Source organism: Cajanus cajan, chromosome 11, assembly GCF_000230855.2.
Source record: "Cajanus cajan strain Asha chromosome 11, NIPB_CcT2T_4, whole genome shotgun sequence".
Taxonomy (NCBI): Eukaryota; Viridiplantae; Streptophyta; class Magnoliopsida; order Fabales; family Fabaceae; genus Cajanus; species Cajanus cajan.
Genome location: NC_138527.1, coordinates 40,599,119 through 40,618,288, shown reverse-complemented (window position 1 = coordinate 40,618,288; position 19,170 = coordinate 40,599,119). Strand labels below are relative to the sequence as shown.

The 19,170-nt window shown below is 32.4% G+C and overlaps 3 protein-coding genes and 1 long non-coding RNA gene across 4 annotated transcripts; 2 read left to right on the top strand and 2 right to left on the bottom strand.

Moving 5' to 3' along the window:
* Positions 1–364: 364 nt before the first annotated feature.
* On the bottom strand, positions 365–5,449 carry LOC109811167 (BTB/POZ domain-containing protein At3g49900). The gene is made up of 4 exons (XM_020374826.3): positions 5,167–5,449; positions 4,973–5,042; positions 3,721–4,209; positions 365–1,439 (listed from the first exon to the last, which is right to left on the bottom strand). Exons 1-4 carry the CDS (start codon positions 5,295–5,297, stop codon positions 810–812), a joined length of 1,320 nt encoding a protein of 439 aa, XP_020230415.1. The 5' UTR covers positions 5,298–5,449; the 3' UTR covers positions 365–809.
* Positions 4,107–4,667, top strand: LOC145953006 (uncharacterized). The gene is made up of 2 exons (XR_014430527.1): positions 4,107–4,243; positions 4,351–4,667. It is a non-coding gene; the product is annotated as an uncharacterized LOC145953006 (long non-coding RNA).
* Positions 5,450–7,903: 2,454 nt separating the features above from the next.
* On the top strand, positions 7,904–8,627 carry LOC109811153 (large ribosomal subunit protein uL24z). The gene has a single exon (XM_020374809.3). The coding sequence runs from the start codon at positions 7,998–8,000 to the stop codon at positions 8,436–8,438; it is 441 nt and encodes a 146-aa protein (XP_020230398.1). The 5' UTR covers positions 7,904–7,997; the 3' UTR covers positions 8,439–8,627.
* Positions 8,628–11,874: 3,247 nt separating this feature from the next.
* On the bottom strand, positions 11,875–15,375 carry VDAC2 (voltage dependent anion channel 2). Its single transcript, XM_020374849.3, has 6 exons — positions 15,191–15,375; positions 15,016–15,083; positions 13,040–13,150; positions 12,870–12,956; positions 12,576–12,787; positions 11,875–12,482 (listed from the first exon to the last, which is right to left on the bottom strand). Exons 1-6 carry the CDS (start codon positions 15,237–15,239, stop codon positions 12,176–12,178), a joined length of 834 nt encoding a protein of 277 aa, XP_020230438.1. The 5' UTR covers positions 15,240–15,375; the 3' UTR covers positions 11,875–12,175.
* Between the last annotated feature and the right edge of the window lie 3,795 nt (positions 15,376–19,170).

Sequence of the window (19,170 nt, the reverse complement as noted above, 5' to 3'; positions counted from 1 at the left end):
GTAAATAAATAACTTAGATTGGTTTTCTTTATGCTGTCCACTTTAGCTTGCTCACTCCGCTTTCTTTCTTCTAGCTTTCTCCCTACAATCATCTTCCTCTTGAGCGAAAAAATGAAAATTATTAAAGAATTAAAAATGATTTAATCTTCTCATTACTTCTAGGTAACAAAGGTAAACTAGAATTAAACTCCTATGTATAAAATAAGAAAAACGCTAGCTACACAATTTTACTAATAAACACATCCCTTCACACTTTGATGGGTAGCTAGGTAGATATATTCTAAAATTAATTCAGATACAACGATACATGGTGAATACTCCAACAAATAATTGACCCAAGAAATTGATCGTTAGGTTCCAATACTTGAACAAATAAAGTAATTTGAAACGACCTTATCCGAAATATAAAAAGTTAAATTACCAATCGGTACAAAAAGTAACTGACTTGGGCCAGGAAAAAATCTTCAAAACAGCAAAAAAAAAAACAAAAAAAAAGAAGACAACAAACTTTAGTACTCTTGAGTTGTTGAGTCATAATCATAAGTGATAAGACCATCCCCACCCACACTCCTATGTATAGAGTATATAGTATATAGACATAAAAATAAAATGGAAAATGCTTCATCGTCCGAAAGATGGAGCCGAAATTTCTTCCGAATAATTAAAAAATTAATTTAAATAATAAAATATTAGATTAAATAATTATTTTATAATAAATTTATTATAAAATAATAATATTTAAATAATTCGGACAGTAATTCAGAACATCTTTCGGCTTCTGTAGCATTTGCATTTATAACTAACTGTGGTTAGTTGGACGTAGAATTGGAAATCCGAAATGCATTCTTGAGACCAGTTATGAACCTATGGCCAAAAAACCTAGTCATCTTCGGAACCTTGTTTCCGTGGTGACATGGTCCTGCAGACAGAGTATAACTCCCCACTTCATCATCGTTCTTCTTGGTTCCATCTCGAAGCAGAAATCCCGAAGACGAAACAGACCCTCTTCCTCCCCTTTGTATTCTACTACTCTCTGGCGGAACATAATGAAAACTCGCGGAACGCTCCGAGTTCAACGCGTTACTGTTATCAAGAAGGACCTTCTTCATGCCCCTCAGCTCTCTCTCCAGGCTTTGAATGCGAGAGTACGTTGAATCCATGGCCTCTTTGATCTGTGCCGCTTGGCGATGAGCCGTGTCGCGCTGAAGAAATTCTCTTAGTGACGTTCGTTGCTCTGCTTGTTGCGCGCCGCTGGCTGCGGCGGCCACGGAGCGGCGAGTGTTCAGGTGTTCCACTAATATTGCTCGCACCATGAATCTCAGAGGCATTCGTGGGTTTTGAACGCAGTTCACAAGAGTACCACGAGAGAGCTTAGCGCAATCTATGCTGTTGCATATCTCTGTTTTCTGATCCTCCGTTAGGTTACCGTACTTGTTTTCCTTCACACATTTGCCAACATATATTATTATCAAGTAATAATTCATGCACTTTGCAATTCAACATTTTTATTTTTCATGTTATATACTAGGGGTGAGCATTAAACCGACACCCGAACCGAACTCGAAAAACCCGATAAAAAATATTGTTTTTGGATGGGTTCGGGCGGGTCTTATGGGTAAATCGGGTTAAAATTTTGATTTTATACGGGTTATATTAGGCGGGTTCGGTTTTGAATTTTTAAACCCGCCAAAAACCGAACCCAACCGAAAATGAGATAAGTTTAAATTTTTATTACTTTTGTATAACTAAATAACAATGGTCCAAACTTAAAAGTCTTTATTTCAAGTATAATATAGCCATCAATTTGTAACTTATTTTTTTCCTTTTTCTCATAACTTAGATATTTATTTTGTCTTCTCCTTCCTCATTCAACTTCTCAACACACTAGTCCATTTTTAGAGTTATCTTTTTGTTTCTTTCTTTGTCTTTCTTTTCCATCTTCTTATCTCTATTTTGAGTACATTTTGTGTGACTGTGATTTCTTATGATTTTGTAATCTAACTTTATATTTCTTTTCCATGTAACAACTATGAATTTTGTTATCTTTTATTTTTGCTTCTTTAGTTTGTAAATGTTTCAACTACAAATCTACTTACACAATCTATTGTCACCTTCATTCTATTTTTATACACTATTTTAAAATATTTTTTTATCGTTTTAAGCTTCATCTTCCTTAAGATAAATTGGTTTACAAAAAAATTCAAACCCGATTATACTCACCCGCTTAAATCCGAATCCGTTTCAACCCGAACCGCCTCAAATTGAAAGCTTAGTCGGTCGGATATGGGTCACATTTTTTCAAAGTCGGTTTACAATGGGTTGGACATTTTTCACCCGAACCCGACCAAACCCATCCGTTGCTCACCCCTATTATATACAATGGTTTCGTTATTTGGAGATTATTATTATTTTTTGGTTAGATTTTATAGGTTAAAAATATGAGAAATTTTATGGTACCCATCTTATTTGAGAGGGTACCGGTACAATTTTTTATATTTTATATTTTTAATAATTTATTTAAATAATATTTATGATATTTTATTCTTTCAATTTTTAAATTATTTACTCATTTTATTTTTTATTTTATATATTCTAATTTATTTGTAATAATATTATTATGTATTTAAATAGTTTAATTTTAATAATTTTTTAAGTATATTTTTATCTTTTTACTTAAAATTTTTAAATTTCTATATTTTAATTTTAATAAATTTTTAAGTATGTTTTTTGTCTTTTGTCTTAAATTTTTAAATTTATATATTGTAATTTTAATAATTTTTTATTTCTACGATTTGTTAATTTTTTTTTTTAATATTTTATAATATTATTGAAATCTTATAATTTTAATTTCTATAATTTTATCTTACTTTTTATTTTATAAGTATAATTTAGATTATTTATTTTATAATTAAATTAATTTTTTTAAAATTTTTTATGAATTTATATAGAAAAATGTATTAAAATCCCTCAATCTTTGAGGGTACCGTAGCAACTCCTTAAAAATATTCTTCATGTTTCATAATAAGAGGATAAACTCACCATTAATCAGTAATATTATGAAAAGAACATGTTTTTATAGAACATATTTAAATTAGTTGATCGAATTTTTATATGTGACGTGATAATTGATTCATTATTAACACAAATAAACACTTTTAATGTATTTTGCAATATATCTATATTTTCCATTTAGATAATTCTTTTTAATAAATACTTTTTTTATATTTAAACTAAAATTATTAAATCATTTCTTAAAGTATATATAAACATTAGTCATATTTTTTTCTTGAATGATAAAAAGCACACAAAAGAAAATTTTTAATAGAGGAGAAGGAAGGTGAAGAGTTAGAATTTATTTATTTTTTAGAGGAGGAGAGTCACAAGAGGAAATAAGAAATTTTAAAAAATAATTTACTCTTATATTTTTATAATTTTAAATTTAATAAAATAATTAAGAATATTTTTAATATTATATTAAAATATTTTAAAATTCGTCTCATCCAAATCCAAAAAATTGAATTAAAAAAGAAGTGTTTTTAAAATTTTATCTCCTCCCTAGCGAATATTATGTTAAGATTTTGAAATAATTTAATTCCTAATTAGCAGAATAAGAAAAATACATTCATATTTTAATATAATGATTAAATGTACATTTAAAAATTAAAATCATACATTTATGACACGAATAGAGCAAAAGATAGGAGATGAGACGTGGCGTACCTTGAGATAAAGATCAACCATCATGTACAGAACGTCGTGGTTGGGTAACCGTCTATTGAGTGAATACGCAACCGTTTGAAAATCCTGAGGATGCATTTCCACAACCACGTCCAAAAACGTCACGTCGTCTCCTTCCCAAACCAACGCTTCAATACACCTGCTGGCAAGCGACGCTGTCGTTTCGGCTTCGGGAAGCAGAGGCACGCACGAACGCAGAACCCTCGACGCGTCACTGCCAACCACTCTCTCCAAGTACGATTCCGCCACGTCACGCAGACTCTCCCCCACCGTCAACGTCATGCCCAGCATCTCCGCCGCCACTCTCACGGCGGCAACGTTCCTCGCCGTCAAGTGGACTCTGCGCCTGTAACAGAATTCGGCCACCGCGGCGAAAGTCTCCGCCGTTATGTTTAACGGCGGGGAGAGAGCGACGTTAGAGACTCCCGTTAGATGCCGTTTGAGATATGAACTTTGTGATATCATACGATCCTAAAAGCCACGTGAAGAGGAGAACGAATTTAAGGTATCTATCGTACATACGTAACATTGTGACATGTCATTTCATTATTTCATGAATGCTTCATAATAACAAATGAACAAAGTGTTGCACATATTTTTATGTGTTTAAAGGAATGTCCCCTTTTGCTGGGGTTTAAAAGCAGAGCTTTTCAGACAAAGCAAAGAAAGTGAAAAAGAATTGTGGTCAGCACTCAGCATATATGTGTGGTGGGATAAGGATTCCTCTAAGAACAAGAACCATGTATATCCCTTGGTTTCACAGGGTGTTCAACAAAGAACATTGGTGCCTACGTTTAAAAACTTTTTGAGCTACTCAAGGAGGGGTTGGTAGGCCATACCCCCCCTTTAATGTGAGCAAGGGAATTTCCACTTGCAGTACGATGCTTAATCATGCCAAATTCTATAATTTCAAATACATAATTACATTTTTCCCTAATGTCTCTATCAATATTATCTAAGTCACCTTTTCACACCAATCCCAAATTCAATTATATCAATTTTGCATGTATTCAAAAACAAAAAACTAGTGTAGCTAAGAAAAACGTCATATTCTTGCGGTTGCAGCGAAGTTGGTGCATTGATCCAAATACTAAAACAAGAAGAAGCTATAATAATGCAATTTTTTTTGACGGGAAATCGAAGTAAAGGGAAGAGAAGAAATAAAGGGCATTTACGTAACGAAGAGAAAAGAGGTGAATGAGTGACATTATTGGTGAATAATGAATGAACAAACCTTGTGCAGATGAAAAGAGGTTCCTTGAACACGTATCAATACATCTGGTTCGCACCCAGAGTCGAGAGACCTAAACGAATTCATAATTTGATAAAAAAATTTGAGAGGGGAAATAAACAATATTGGGGAAGGAGAACAGGAGGAGCATTTTTATTTTATATAAATAGAAATAATAATAAAGAAATGGTACGAACCACGCATTGATAATGGAGTGGAGGGATGGAGGGGAAGAGGAGGAGGAGGAAGGGGAAAGAGAGGGAGAAGAGAACTCGCGTTCTTCCTCGTAGATGGTCTCAATAGCACCAAATTGGTTCCAGCTCTTCATCTGTGTTGTGTGTCCTTGCCTTGGTTTGGTTTCTATTCCGTTAAATCTTCAAAACCCAAAACACAGTTTTCAAGACTCTCTCTAAATGCTGCTACTGTTATTTTTCCATGGAGTTTATGGGAGCTCATAAATATGGTTTCGGAATGATATTAATGCCACATGTGATGACTCATAAATGCCTGCTTTTATTTGCCTTTGCTTATTTCAATTTTACTTTTTATGCTAAGATAAATTTTCGAATTCAACCATGATTTGTTTGATAAAATTACTGTAACTAATAGCTAAAGCTTATAAGTTCTAAGATTGCGTATGCTTGCGAAAAAAATCTCTGTACATTAGAGAATCAAAAATATTTTGTCAACATAAAAAGTTGTGCAATTAAAGTTATCATTTTTAAATATGCAAATAGTAGTAAATAAAAAATTACCTTAATGTTGTATGTAATGTCAGTTTTATTATAGTCAAATAATGAAATTATTGTACAATAAAAAAGTCACTGAATCACGAACAATTAAGTCAAAACCGTTTCACTCTAGTCTCATGAGTAGACCAATCAGATGCAATAAACGTGGGCAAACAATTTCCTCTCTTTAAAGGCTATTTATGCACTCTGCCATTCCAAACGTTTCTACTGTTCTCACATTAATTTTTATAATAAAAACGCAATGTAAAATTATATTTTTGGTAGATACAAAATTATTTGCATTATAGTATAATTTTATTTTTAAAAAAATTCAAACTTTATTCAATAAATTTTATTATCATAAGTTTGTAACTCTCGAGGAGTACAATGGTAAATCTTTAGTGTCAAAACTTTTAAACTCTTTGTTAATTGAAAACTTTCAACGATCAATTACCTATAAAAAGTAATCAAGTATTTAGGTAGATAATAAATGAATAATAATTTTATTTTAATTTATGTAATTATTTATATTTATCATAATGAACTTGGATTTAGTGAACTTTATTTTTTGATTTATAATCAGGTATAGGTATGTTGATGATAGATTAACCTCTTAATTTAGATTATTTGCTTTGTTAGTTATGTAATTCATATTATTAATGTTTCACGATATGATAGTATCAACTATCTTGATAATCAAGACTGTTGAAACCATTCTAAATAAGAGAAGCATACATAGAGTGATCTTAACATTTGAAATTTACATTTGTAGTTTACTTGTCTTATTATTGATGGAAAAATAATAAAATGTCTTTTTAAATAATATTTTTTAGGTTTTTTTTTTTAGTTTCAAAATATATTTTTTACATTAAAAATGAATTAAAGAAACATGTTTTCATTATTTTAATTTTCTAAAAAAAATCATATAATAAATAAAACAAACATACTTTCCAAAATTTTAAAACATCTTAATAAAAATCATTTAAAAATTAAATGAAAAATAACTGAATAAATTTTTCCCTTTCATTAGAACAACAACAATAATAATAAATAAATTAAAAATAAAACAGTTTATGTTATTGAATTTGGTCCAGCAGGCCCAATCTGAAAACCATCATATGGACCACCCCCATCGTTTTTACGTATAGACGTATAGTCAAATTGGGCTAGCTTGGATGGTAGAAGCAAGACCAAATCCAAGACGACACAAAATACAATTAAATTTGGCTAATGATATATATACACTTATTCATATATATAGCCCACTTTTTTTTATTTTAAAAAAGTGCATATATGATGAGCCTTAAATTTTCTTTTGGGTGATGATATATATACTTCCTATTTTTTATAAATACACCTTTAATTTCTTTTTTTTAAGTAAAATAACCTCTAACTAAATATGATTATGTTGATTGAAACGTTAATTTTAGCATTCTGGAAAGTATTTTCCAGAATAGTAAAATTATTGTTATGAAAAACATTTTCTGGAAGTATGTTTCTTATATAATTCCGAAAAGTTATTTCTGGAACATTAAATTTAGTCTTCCGAAAAATATTTTTTTGAATTATGTAACAAGCACACTTCCAGAAAATGCTTTCCAAAATAAAAAATTTACTTTCTGGAACAAAAGCTTTATTATTCCAAAACAAATAGTGAAAATAATTACTTGGAGGAAAAAATGCATATGATTTGATACATTTTCCTTCGACACTGAACCCGCTTTCAACTTATAACAAGACTAAAAAGGGAAGAGGATAATGCAAAAATTAAAAAGAGAAGGGGAGGTAAGGAGATGTGAAGAAAAAAATAAAGAAAAAGAAACGGGGTGCACAAAGAAGAAAGAAAAATAGTGAAAAGAGAGGTGTGAATCTGAAAAATTATAAATTAGAAAAATATTAAGGATAATTTAAATTTTTTTTAATAAAAAGTATGTATTTATAAAGAAATGGAGGTAAAAAGTATGTATTTATAAAGAAATGGAGGTGTGCATATCATTTGCCTTTTCTTTTTCATTAGAACAACAATAATAATAAAAATAAAATAGTATGTCATAAAGTTGGTCCAGAAGGCCCAATTTTTCCCCCACAATCCCCATCATACCTACTTACAGTCAAACTGGGCTTGCTTAGCAAGACCCAATCCAAAACCACACAATAAACACTTAAATTTAAAAAAATAAAAAAAGAGTGAAACTGAAAACCCTAAATCTCAGTATTTTCTTATACACAAACTCTCCCATTCCCATTCTCATTCTCATTGCCGTGGCAGCGCAGAGAGAGAGAGAGAGAGAGTGACAATGAAGTTCAACCCAAGGGTTTCTAGCAGCCGCCGCAAGAGCCGCAAGGCCCACTTCTCGGCGCCGTCGAGCGTGCGGCGCGTGCTGATGAGCGCGCCTCTCTCCGGCGACCTTCGCTCGAAGTACAACGTGCGGTCGATCCCGGTCCGGAAGGACGACGAGGTGCAAGTGGTGAGGGGAACCTACAAGGGCCGCGAGGGAAAGGTGGTTCAGGTCTATCGCCGCAAGTGGGTCATCCACATCGAGCGCATCACCCGCGAGAAGGTTAACGGCTCCACCGTTAACGTCGGCATTCACCCTTCGAAGGTCGTCGTCACCAAGCTCCGAATGGACAAGGACCGCAAATCCTTGCTCGATCGCAAGGCCAAGGGTCGCGCCGCCGCTGATAAGGAAAAGGGTACCAAGTTTGCTCCTGAGGATATCATGCAGACCGTTGATTAGTCTTCTTTTTTTTATCTCTATCTATATACTCATTTTTACTGCTTTTTGTTGTTTGGAACTTTCGATCGTTTATTAGGGTTTTGTTGAGTTTATTTTGGGGGTCTTGTGCTTTCCATGTTATCGGTTCCGCTATTTTCAGGCCTTGCTGTTTTGTTTAATTTAATGAAATGTTTGACGTTATTGCTGCTAGTGTTGAGTATTGCTTGTTTATTTTTCTTTGTGATTTTCACTGCCGCGCGATTTTGATGAGGTATGTAGGGTTTAGCGTTAGAATGTGGTTGGCTTGGAGATGGAAATAGGTTTTGAGCAATGGAATTGGATTTGTTTGTCTCACAAAGGTTTAATCACTTTTGGTTAAACTATTGTTGGTTTGGGTGCTGGAATTTGAGGTAACATTTTTATTTGTGGATTATCTGTTTTACAAGGAGGTTTGAAGGAGTGAGCTTAGGCAAACTAGCACACCCTTTCTGGTGGACTGTGATATAGATAGGTTTAATTCTAGTGTTATAATCGTAAGATTTGCTGGCTGATGCTTGGAATATGTATGGTGATTGATTCCACCATGCATGTTTTGCCCTCTCTGCCACTCAGTTCTCTTGAGAAAAGCTCAAAGCAAAGGTGCATTTCAAGGTTTATGATTTTTACATGGAATGATGCCTCGAGAAATACGATCTCAAATAACAATGCTTGGTTTCACGATTTGATTGGACTTCAATACGTTTTGTTCCCTATAGTTCCGAACATCCTGAAATTCTTGTTTGATGTTCAATGTCTGTATATTTTGAAGCAAAAACACCTCTCTGCACTTAAATCGACTCTTTTACATAACCTGAACACTTGACTCGTCTTCTCCATATGGATGGACTCACTAATATTTTATTTAAAGGTTATTCATTTTTTAACTTTTTAAATTAGTCAAGTTAAAATGTAATACAAATTACAAAAAAATAATGACTCGCCTTTTTTAGGGCCTGTGTTATTCTATATACCATATTTTAGACTTTTACTATTACTATGTTAGAGGATCTTTGTTTTGTTAGACGTTGAGTCTGTGCTTCATAGGTTATATAAGAAGAGTAGAGTGATAATATATTTGCTTGTCGTTATTTGATTATTGAAATAGAGCAGTGTCCGGGTAGAATGGGGGAGATGTCTAGGCGTTTTGTTTAAGGAGCAAATTTTTACTATCCCTTGACCCTCCACTGAAAGAATGTATGGGTAAGTTAAATTTTCAATGAGAGTAGTAGCTTTCTCATTTTTCAATAGATCTGTTGGCAGTAAACACTGGAAATTTAGTGAAGTGAAAGATAGTCTTGTATTTAATAGATCGTAGCTTTCTCTGCCAGGATCGGAGTATGGTTTGTTTGTCCTGAAATTTTATCTTACCCGAAAGCTGAACCAAATTGCGAGGTGCTCTGCCATATGTAATTTTGCGCTTATTTCAGTTGTGATGGCCTGAAAGGTGAGGGTGGCATCTAGTGTGCATCTTAACACGCCTCCGGCAGAAATTATAATTTCGAAATGATGCTAACTAATGGTTTTTTCTTGGGTGCATCTTAACCCTAAACTATGTATGCTAAACTATATATATATATATATATATATATATATATATATATATATGTATATGTATATGTATATGTATTCATTTGCTTTAAAAATAAGTATACCTGAATTAATTATATTCAATAATTCGTATTTTACATCAAATTTAAATTAATAAAATAAAATATTAAATAGTTTTTAAAATTTATTTTAAAATATAATATTAAAAAATTAAAATTGTACCATATTGAAGATGGTTAAATTACCAAAAAGAAAGAAAATAGTGGTTAACTAATTTTTTGTTATAAAAATTAATCGTTAACAAAGTTATTAAATATTTCGTCAATTATATAATTAAAAAATATGCAATTAGGTATTTAATTATATAAAATTTTGTAAACAATTTTTAATTTTTTTTAATATAATGGTTAGATTGAAAAAATTAAAAATTAAAAAATAAAATAAATGAAATTTTGGTATAGCCGATAATTATGTATGACAAGTTTTATCTAATTTAGACATTCTCATATATGTAATATAATACCAAATTCTACTTACATTTTAATACCATGTTATAACATTAAAATAATATGCAATGAAGTATCTAATTTGATTTTAAAGTCATGCGAGAAATTGTAATTTTATTTTATTTTGAATATTTTTAGAGTAATTAATATTTTAGTTTATGGAACGCACCAGATAAAATTTTATTTTATTCGAGAAAATTTATATTCAATATATATTTTTGAGTTTATAAATTATACATAATTAAATATTTTTAAACATTAATTTTATAATTAAATATTTTTAAACATAAATATAAGACTTATAAAAAATGATTTATATTATAACACAAGATTATTTTATTTAGATAAATTCTAATGAGAGGTTCTTATATAGATATTTATTTTCAAAACTAGAACCGATTTTTATTTTTTATTTTTACCATTGGAATGGAATGATATGACTTCAACGTATAGAACTAGTTTTTATATAAGAATCCACGAGAAGTTCTTGTAACGATAGAGGAAGAAAATAGTTTGATTGTAAAACTCACATAACTTTAATTAAAAATTCAATTTAGATTCTTCCATCGTTTAGAAAAATAGAAAAAGTTTTAAAATCTTGCATGACATATAGACTCAAAAAATGCATAAGGAATCTAAAAGATTCTGAAACTAAAGATGCTTATTGATAATTTTTTAAATATTAAAATTTAACTTAAAATAAAAATAAAATGATATATCAAAAGAAATAAGAGAATAGAAAAACCCTAGAAGATCCACTAGTTACACTAGGAAAAAAAAAAACATCTACTGACTTCATGATGATATTTCTTTACCTATATGAACGATTTATTACAGAATTCCCATACCCCAAAGTTATTAAATATACATAGTTTAGCATATATATATATATGCTAAACTATGTATGTTTAATAAAGAAACCTAAGAAGTCAAGGAACACAAAGGTCCTTCTATTCTTCAAGTCATGAACATTGTGTTAAAGGGGAAAGAAATAAAAAAGAAAGGTGTTTTTTATTTTATTTTATTTTATTTATACTATCTCATTCAGTAGGAAAAATTTGAAGTCAGGAGGAGAAATGAGAGCGATAAAATCACTTATTTTTGTCGCGAGAGAATTTAAAGGGAATCCGTTCATATTTAAATTATGCCGACTAAATTATCGTAAAATCTTTAACTCTCATGTCTCATCCTATTCGTTAATATTTATAAGAGCACAACTACAGATATATTATATTTCCCCTGCCCTCCTCTCACTTTTCTTGTACAGAACAAATGGGTTACTCTTTCCTCCCTCCCTCTTTTTGAACCAAATTCACTGACAGAACTGAGGTTAACAATATTCTAAACGTATGAAAGTAAACAAGTGACAGAAAACAATCTCGAAAATAGAATTGTAAGAAAAAGACACTGGATAAAAATCCTCCAAGACAACAGGACCTCCAAATCTTGTAGCACAATGTTGGAGGAAAAGCAGAAAATTCAATAAAAATTGGGAAACAGAAGCCACTCGTGGATTCCAAGTTATTGAAATATTTTATCAATTCATGAAGAGCCTAGAAATGCTCATCTGTGGAGCTTAATTATTTCCCCTCCTTTCAAGGGCCACCAAAAAAATTGAATGAAGTTTGGAATTCGAATCACTTTTCTAAAAATGAATAAAAACCCTCAAGGTTTGAGGGCAATGGCCAATCCAAACTTGGCTTTTTTATCCAGGGCCTTGGTGTCAATCTCACCGGAAATAGTCAACACTGACTTTGGTATGATCTCATGTTGCAGAAGGGCCCCAAGCCTTCCACGGTTGTTGAGCCTTGCTTTGACCTGTGTCAGATGGTCAACAGCAAAAGACCCTCCTACTGTAAAAATGTTGTCATTTGTTGAGAACTTTCTAGTGATCTCTGCAACAGCAGCACTCTTCTTCAATAGGTCCAGATGATGGACATATGATGCTTTAATGCTGTCACCCTTGTCACCACTGATTGGGAAATACATATAAATTTGTTAGCTTTTAACATGATAGCAATTGCTAGATAATTCTAACACATTTTTTATGGCTAAAAAAGCTTACAGGATTATTGAAGCAGATGAATCAGGTCTCGTGACACTAATCCCAGCAGTGTATTTTGTAAAACCACCAGATGTAGTGTCATAGCCTGCCTCAGCACCAAAAGCAATGCTTGGGGTACCAACGGTTGCAGAAACATCAATGACAGGATTTGAGTGGTTCAGTGCAACGGCTGTCGCTAAGGTAGCATGATCATGGAAGTATTGGACCTCTAACTGTCAAACAAATCAGACAAAATTTTCAGAAACAATGTCCAGCAGTTAGCCGAATTTCCCAGCTAGATGCAAGTTTATGTACCTTGCCAGAATTATAATCAGGAAGTTTAAATGAAGCAATAGTCTTCGTGGACGGAAGAATGTCAGTGAATGTGAGGGTTGTGGAGATCTGGGAAGAGAAAAGGAGTGAGTTAACAAGATGACTTACTCAAGAACAAACACTATATAACCTTAAAAGACAAAGTAACCCACAATTGATGCTGTGTCAAGTTTAACATCGATAATAGTGTTCTTATACTTGTACAGTGCTGCTACATCCCCAGTTGAGAGTGCTCCTTTCTTCAGAGCCGTTGAAGTGATGGCCTGAAAGGAGCAAAAATAAGAAATGTTAAAATGAACATTATGCATCTTTTGCTCCTAGCAAATTACCACGTGCGCTGGTGCACATACATAACACTACAAAAGCAACCATGATTTCAGTAGCAAGACAAGAATTTATAAAGAACATAAACAATACAACTGTAAATAGATATCCTCTCTATATATAATTGTCAACAGTTGTCACTTTCATGTAAAACATCAGCTTCAACATGAACCCACTGCAATACTACATTAAGAATAAGTCCATATTCATGCACAGTATGTTATTGTTGATTATGATGAGTTTGTATTCGTAATCCTAAAAACAGGATAACAATAAAATATATGAATTATTGAACTTAACAGTACTCGCATTCAGATACAACCCAACTTAAGAAAAGCCTTCATTGCTATTAACAGGTATCGATTATACCCAAATCCTCAGATAATAAGCACGCAGTTTGCAATAGGCTAAAATTCCAAAAGGATCAATAAGAGAAGTCAATAATAGATCATCTGTGCCCCTTGTCAGTCTTACATTATCTATTTAGGTCACATGACATTGAATCCATATCCTCTATCAGACTATCCAGATCTTACCTTACCTTAACTCAAGAAGTCAATCTTACATTATCTCAGTTTTAATTATATACTTTCAATCAATTAGATCCTCATAAATCAAATTTCAAGCATCAAACAATTTCTCTCAACCTCTGCAGTCTATTATCAACCTTTCTTTCATGACCTTTCTAATGCACCCAAGTGGTGTTTCCAGTCACCGGATACTTTATTGGCAAAGGTGCACAACTTGTTTGATAATTGATGGTTTGTAACACCTAGAACATATCTAAAAAGGTTGTCATCATGTCAACCTGTAAAAAACAATTCATCAGCTTTAATAGTATATATCAGAATTCATAACCTCGGTACAAAAAGGCATGAAAATGGCATAATCAGCAAGATAACTTTGATCAATTATCAGCGATCAATGACTGCCGATAATACCCCCTTTTAAAATATTTTTTTATCAAGATTTCGCATCTGGATCTGCATTTCTTCTACTTCCAATTCCAAATACATATCCAAGGATAATTCCATTTTCTTGCGTCATTAGATTTGCCCCGAGGTCATGCTAGGTGACATCAAAACCCTTCTGCACAAGTCTACATGCAATTCAACAAGCTCTACACACTCGATCTCTTTGTAATCTCCAGGTATTGTTCATACAGTACTATTCCTTAATCCCCATCCAATAAATTAGTATTTTGATTAAAAAAAATACTACAACAATAAAGGTTGTTTTCTGTAAGAAGAACTTAATTAGTTGATAGTTGATAGGGACTTATTTATCAAACTGCATATTTTGAAAACCAATGCCCCGTTCTTATGATATAGTGGTCATGAATAGCAGTAAGCGAAAATAAAAATCCACAGAATGAATAGATCGACACAAAACAAATTCAGACAGAAGAATTCAGAGCAAGTAACCGCGCATCAAATAGCCTCGACTTCCTTTTATTAATTTTGAATTTGCAGTGATGAATCTGTCTACACAACAAGGACTAACTTAACGTACTAACAATGTAATGAGCCATACGCTTAAAATACAAATAAATATTAGCGAACCCGAGATATATAATTTCTCGAATGCAACTTCATGATTCGTATAAAAAGAACAAGTCAATACAACATGTAAAAGGAGCTTTTAAAGGAACGAGCAACGGTCATCAACAACCACATAATGCGATTAATTAATTGCCGCGTATACACTCGCACTAGATCTTAACAACTAGACCTCGCAGACAATAACGTAATTAATGTATATAACGAAAAATAGATTGATCATAACAGAAATTCGAAGAGCTTACCACTCCGGCGCTGCTGTAGGATGAAACAGTGAGTTTCTGATCGGAGTTGTAGTCCTTAGTCAAAAGATCTATAAGCAATAACAAATCGAAACTTTTAGTCAATTATATTTGTTTTTGCTTCGATAAAGTGCTGTGGAATCAATAATGGAGAATGTTAAAGAGCATGTTCGTTCACCTTTGGCTTTTTTGCCGATATCGGTGAAGAGACCTGGTCCTTTGCTCATTTTCGATACCAGAGAGAATGAGAGACACAGAGAAAGATAGAGAGAGAGAGAGAGAGAGAGAGAGAGAGAGATCTTGATGCTCTGTGCTTCACGAACCAGGGTGTGGCGAGGAAATGACGAACTTTTTTTCACGTTTTAATTTTAAATGTGAATTATGTAATTTAGAATCGCGAATCTGAATGGTTGAACTGGTTGTGTCTGATCGTGCTTTTTTGGCCGTTGATTTAGGGATGCGTGGGACCATCATGTCCGCGCTCGCTCTTTCTTTGATCTGATTTCCAGCTAATACAAATCTTCAAATCAATGAAATCCTCGTTCCACAAGTTATTATTATTATAAATATTTATTAAATACGAGGAGTATGATATATTTTGTACTTTTAAATTATTAAAAAAAATTACAAGTAGATTTTATTAAATATTCACATAATTCTCTAAATTTTAATTAATAATGTATAATATATTAAAAAAGCATGTTAAAAAATATGGTTAACATTTCTCTTTAACTTTTTGTCCCTGGGAGGCACATGGACGTCAATTCTACGAACGTGATTCAAATGATTGACAAAAAAAACTATGATTAACATTCATATCAACTGTATATTTTCTTGCAGAAAATTTACTTTGATTTATTAGTCCTGAATTATTAATCGTTGTTTAATATTAGCCTATAGTGATTGGCGAGTGAAATTTTTTTACATTATGTTATCTAGTTAGTCATAAAGTTATGTCACTGAAGTAAATTTTATTACAGTCGGATCTTATTGTATAATTATAAATTAAATTATCTACTTGGTTTCCCAATATTGCGGTGTTATTACATTAATTTTCTAAATTAATAAAATCAGTTCATTAAAATACAACATAATCTCTAAACTTTTTTATTTATTTTTAATCTTGCTTTTAGTGAAAAATATAATAACATTTTAAAAGATGAATAATTTTTAAACACCAGGTGGTGAGATATAATGGGTTTTTGATGAATCAATACAATAAAAATTAAGAAAATCCACAATAACACTTTAATGTTTAATTTACAAGTATGTTCCATCGAAAATAATTTTAATCGAGACACAGACGAATCACTAAAATTAACTTAATGACAAATAATTAAGAATTTAGAATAATAGAGACCTTCTTCCAGGTAGTACCTTCCCTGCATTGACCGGTCCAAGTCATCTACGCGTATGGAAACTTCTGCTTGTGCCATTCAATATAACTAAATAATATATTTCCGAACTTAGCTAACACTGGTTTTAATTCCCACGTACTGCATCTGCATATATAAATTGATGCCATATAGAGATCAATGGTGCAAGTATCTTCGGCTCCAATATTCTCTATCTTCGTTGCTAAATTTCTTGTTTAAATAACTCTCCATCACTTTCTAAGTCTCCAATGCCGATCCAGTACATTAAACACTGATATTGGAAGGTGATGGAGAGTTGTTTAAACGAGAATTTTCGCAATTAAGTTGAAGAATTGGTCGGAAGCCTTTTCAGGAAAAAAAGACTAAAATTATAGCTCGAGGTAACAACAATGCTGAAAATCTGTTTCGCGATCCCTTCTGTATATATTTGTAGAATTTTAAGTTTATCAGGGTTGTTGAGTAAAATTCTCTATAGGTTGTAATTGCATCATCAAAAAATAAAAATAAAAATAAAAATTGTTCTGTAATTTACACTATTACATAATTTTTTGGGTACAAATTTATACTGCTATTTATATATACTAAAACAAAAACAGACTTGTGTCTTTTACCTATGGGAGGCAGAAAAGTTTTCACTAATTCTAAGACTCTTGTATAGGAATTAAAGAAATCAAAGAGCATGCCTTGAAGAGAAAATAAGTAGTGGTGGAGGATGAAGATGAGCTTGACCTATGTTCGAATATCCATGTGACATAAGAAGAGTTTGAAGAATGGCGCTCTCCATGGTGGAATACTTTGGTGATAAACATTTTCGGCAAACGTGTGTCATATGGGATTGTTCGTATTGTGGATATGTCACAAGACTACATTTTAGATCAGCTCTCAACTGAAAAAGATTATAAACATGCCTTCTTAAGGGACCGTGGATGCTTATTGACCATTATATCGTTGTTCAATGATGACAACCCAACTTTACGATCACAACTCAACAAGTTAGGATGGTGGCATCATGAATATGTATCTCGAGCCTCCCAATCGAGTTATATAATGATTGTTTTCTTTGAAGGGTAGGGAGTGAACTCAAAACCATATTGAAAGTAGATAAAATAAATTCTATTCATTCCCGTGGAAGACTTGCTAGGATTTGTGTGAGATAAATCTAGCAAAGAAAATAGTCTCTCAAATTAATGTTATGGGGCTAATCATTAAATTGGAGTATGAAAGGATACATTGCATATGTTGTAACCGCAGGAAATATGGTCACAAGTAGGGTTAGTGCAATGAAACAAGAATGAATGATATTCTTCCTCAAAGTTTTGGTACCAAGGAGGTAGTAGCAACCATAATTAGTTAATGATATGATAAAGGATTTTGAGGTGGGCTTGCTTTACCCATAGAGACACATGTAAGCGGTAATAAAGCATATCAGATAGCATGTAAAATATCAGAAAATTAAATCAAGCCGTAATGTTGGACTTGGAATTTGAGTATTCCACAATGGCTGCACCGTAATGTTAAATGGCTGCAACACAGACTTGGAATTTTAACTATTCCACAATGGCTGCACCGTCTAAATTTGCTTCAAAGTTAAGAATACTAAAAGTAACTTAATAATTAAGTTTTATAAATTGTAAATGCCTATAAAAGGCAGTGTATGCAAAACAAAGTATGCAGAATTTCCTTTGAGTGAAATTTCATATCTAGAAAAATCTCCTCTTCCTTTTCTCTCATTTCCACTGTACGTATGTTTGAGTGTATTTGATAAAATTATGTCCAACTGATATCAAATTGGTATCAGAGCCTGAGAGTCCGGTGATAGTGTGAGTGAAAAGAAAAAAATATTTGAGTGAGGAACAAAAAGGGTTCTCACTTTGTTAAAAAAAAAATAGAGTTGTTATATCTTTGAGAGAGAGATATGGCCACCAGTTACAATATTATTTGGTCTGGTCCCAAGTTAGATGGGAAATTAGATTTTAGTTATTGGGAGACTTTGATGGCCACACATTTAAGAGCTCACAACATTTGGAGCTTTGTTGAACCGAGATTAGTAGAAGGAGCTGATGATACTGCTAGAAGAAGAGACCAATTGGCGCTGTCACAAATTCACCAAGGAGTAGATTATTCTATTTTTGGCAAAATTGCAAATGCCAAAACTGCCAAAGAAGCGTGGAATATTTTGAAGCTATCATACAAAGGAGTAGAGAAAGCTCAGAAATCTAAACTGCAATCCATGCTTCGAGAATATGAAAGATATGAAATGTCCAGTTCAGAAACAGTGGAACAATATTTTTCACGGGGAACAATATTTTTCACGGGTAACAAATCTTGTCAATAAGATGAGGGTGTATGGAGAAGACATCCCTGAAAGCAAGGTGGTGGAGAAAATTCTACGCACCATGCCGATGAAGTTTGATCATGTGGTGACTACAATAATTGAGTCCCACGACACAGACATCATGACAGTTGCAGAATTGCAAGGTAGCATTGAAAGCCATGTGAGCAGAATCTTGGAGAAAACTGAAAAAGCAAATTAATGAAGAAGCATTGAAAAGCCAGGTGAATTTTACCAACATAGCAGAACCCAGCCGAAGTGAAGACAGTAGAGGTCATGAAGGTGGAAATATAAATTTCAGAAGTAGAGGTCGTGGTAGTTTCAGAGGAAGAGGTCATTGTAATTTTAATCAACAATGGAGAGACAACAATTTCAGGCCACCTAATCAAGGAAGAGGTGGACACAATGTCAGATCTACCAATCGTGGAAGAGGAAGAGGCAGTTTCACCA

Excerpts from the sequence above, each read along its gene's own strand:
- LOC109811153 (XM_020374809.3), top strand. The coding sequence starts at position 7,998 with ATGAAGTTCAACCCAAGGGTTTCTAGCAGCCGCCGCAAGAGCCGCAAG.
- VDAC2 (XM_020374849.3), bottom strand. The coding sequence starts at position 15,239 with ATGAGCAAAGGACCAGGTCTCTTCACCGATATCGGCAAAAAAGCCAAA. Across the intron at positions 12,957-13,039 it reads AACTTGACACAGCATCAATT|ATCTCCACAACCCTCACATT; the intron begins GTGGGTTACTTT and ends TTCTCTTCCCAG. Across the intron at positions 12,483-12,575 it reads TCATCTGCTTCAATAATCCT|TGGTGACAAGGGTGACAGCA; the intron begins GTAAGCTTTTTT and ends TTTCCCAATCAG.
- LOC109811167 (XM_020374826.3), bottom strand. The coding sequence starts at position 5,297 with ATGAAGAGCTGGAACCAATTTGGTGCTATTGAGACCATCTACGAGGAA. Across the intron at positions 4,210-4,972 it reads CCTCTTTTCATCTGCACAAG|GATCGTATGATATCACAAAG; the intron begins GTTTGTTCATTC and ends CGTGGCTTTTAG. Across the intron at positions 1,440-3,720 it reads TGGTTGATCTTTATCTCAAG|GAAAACAAGTACGGTAACCT; the intron begins GTACGCCACGTC and ends AAATGTGTGAAG.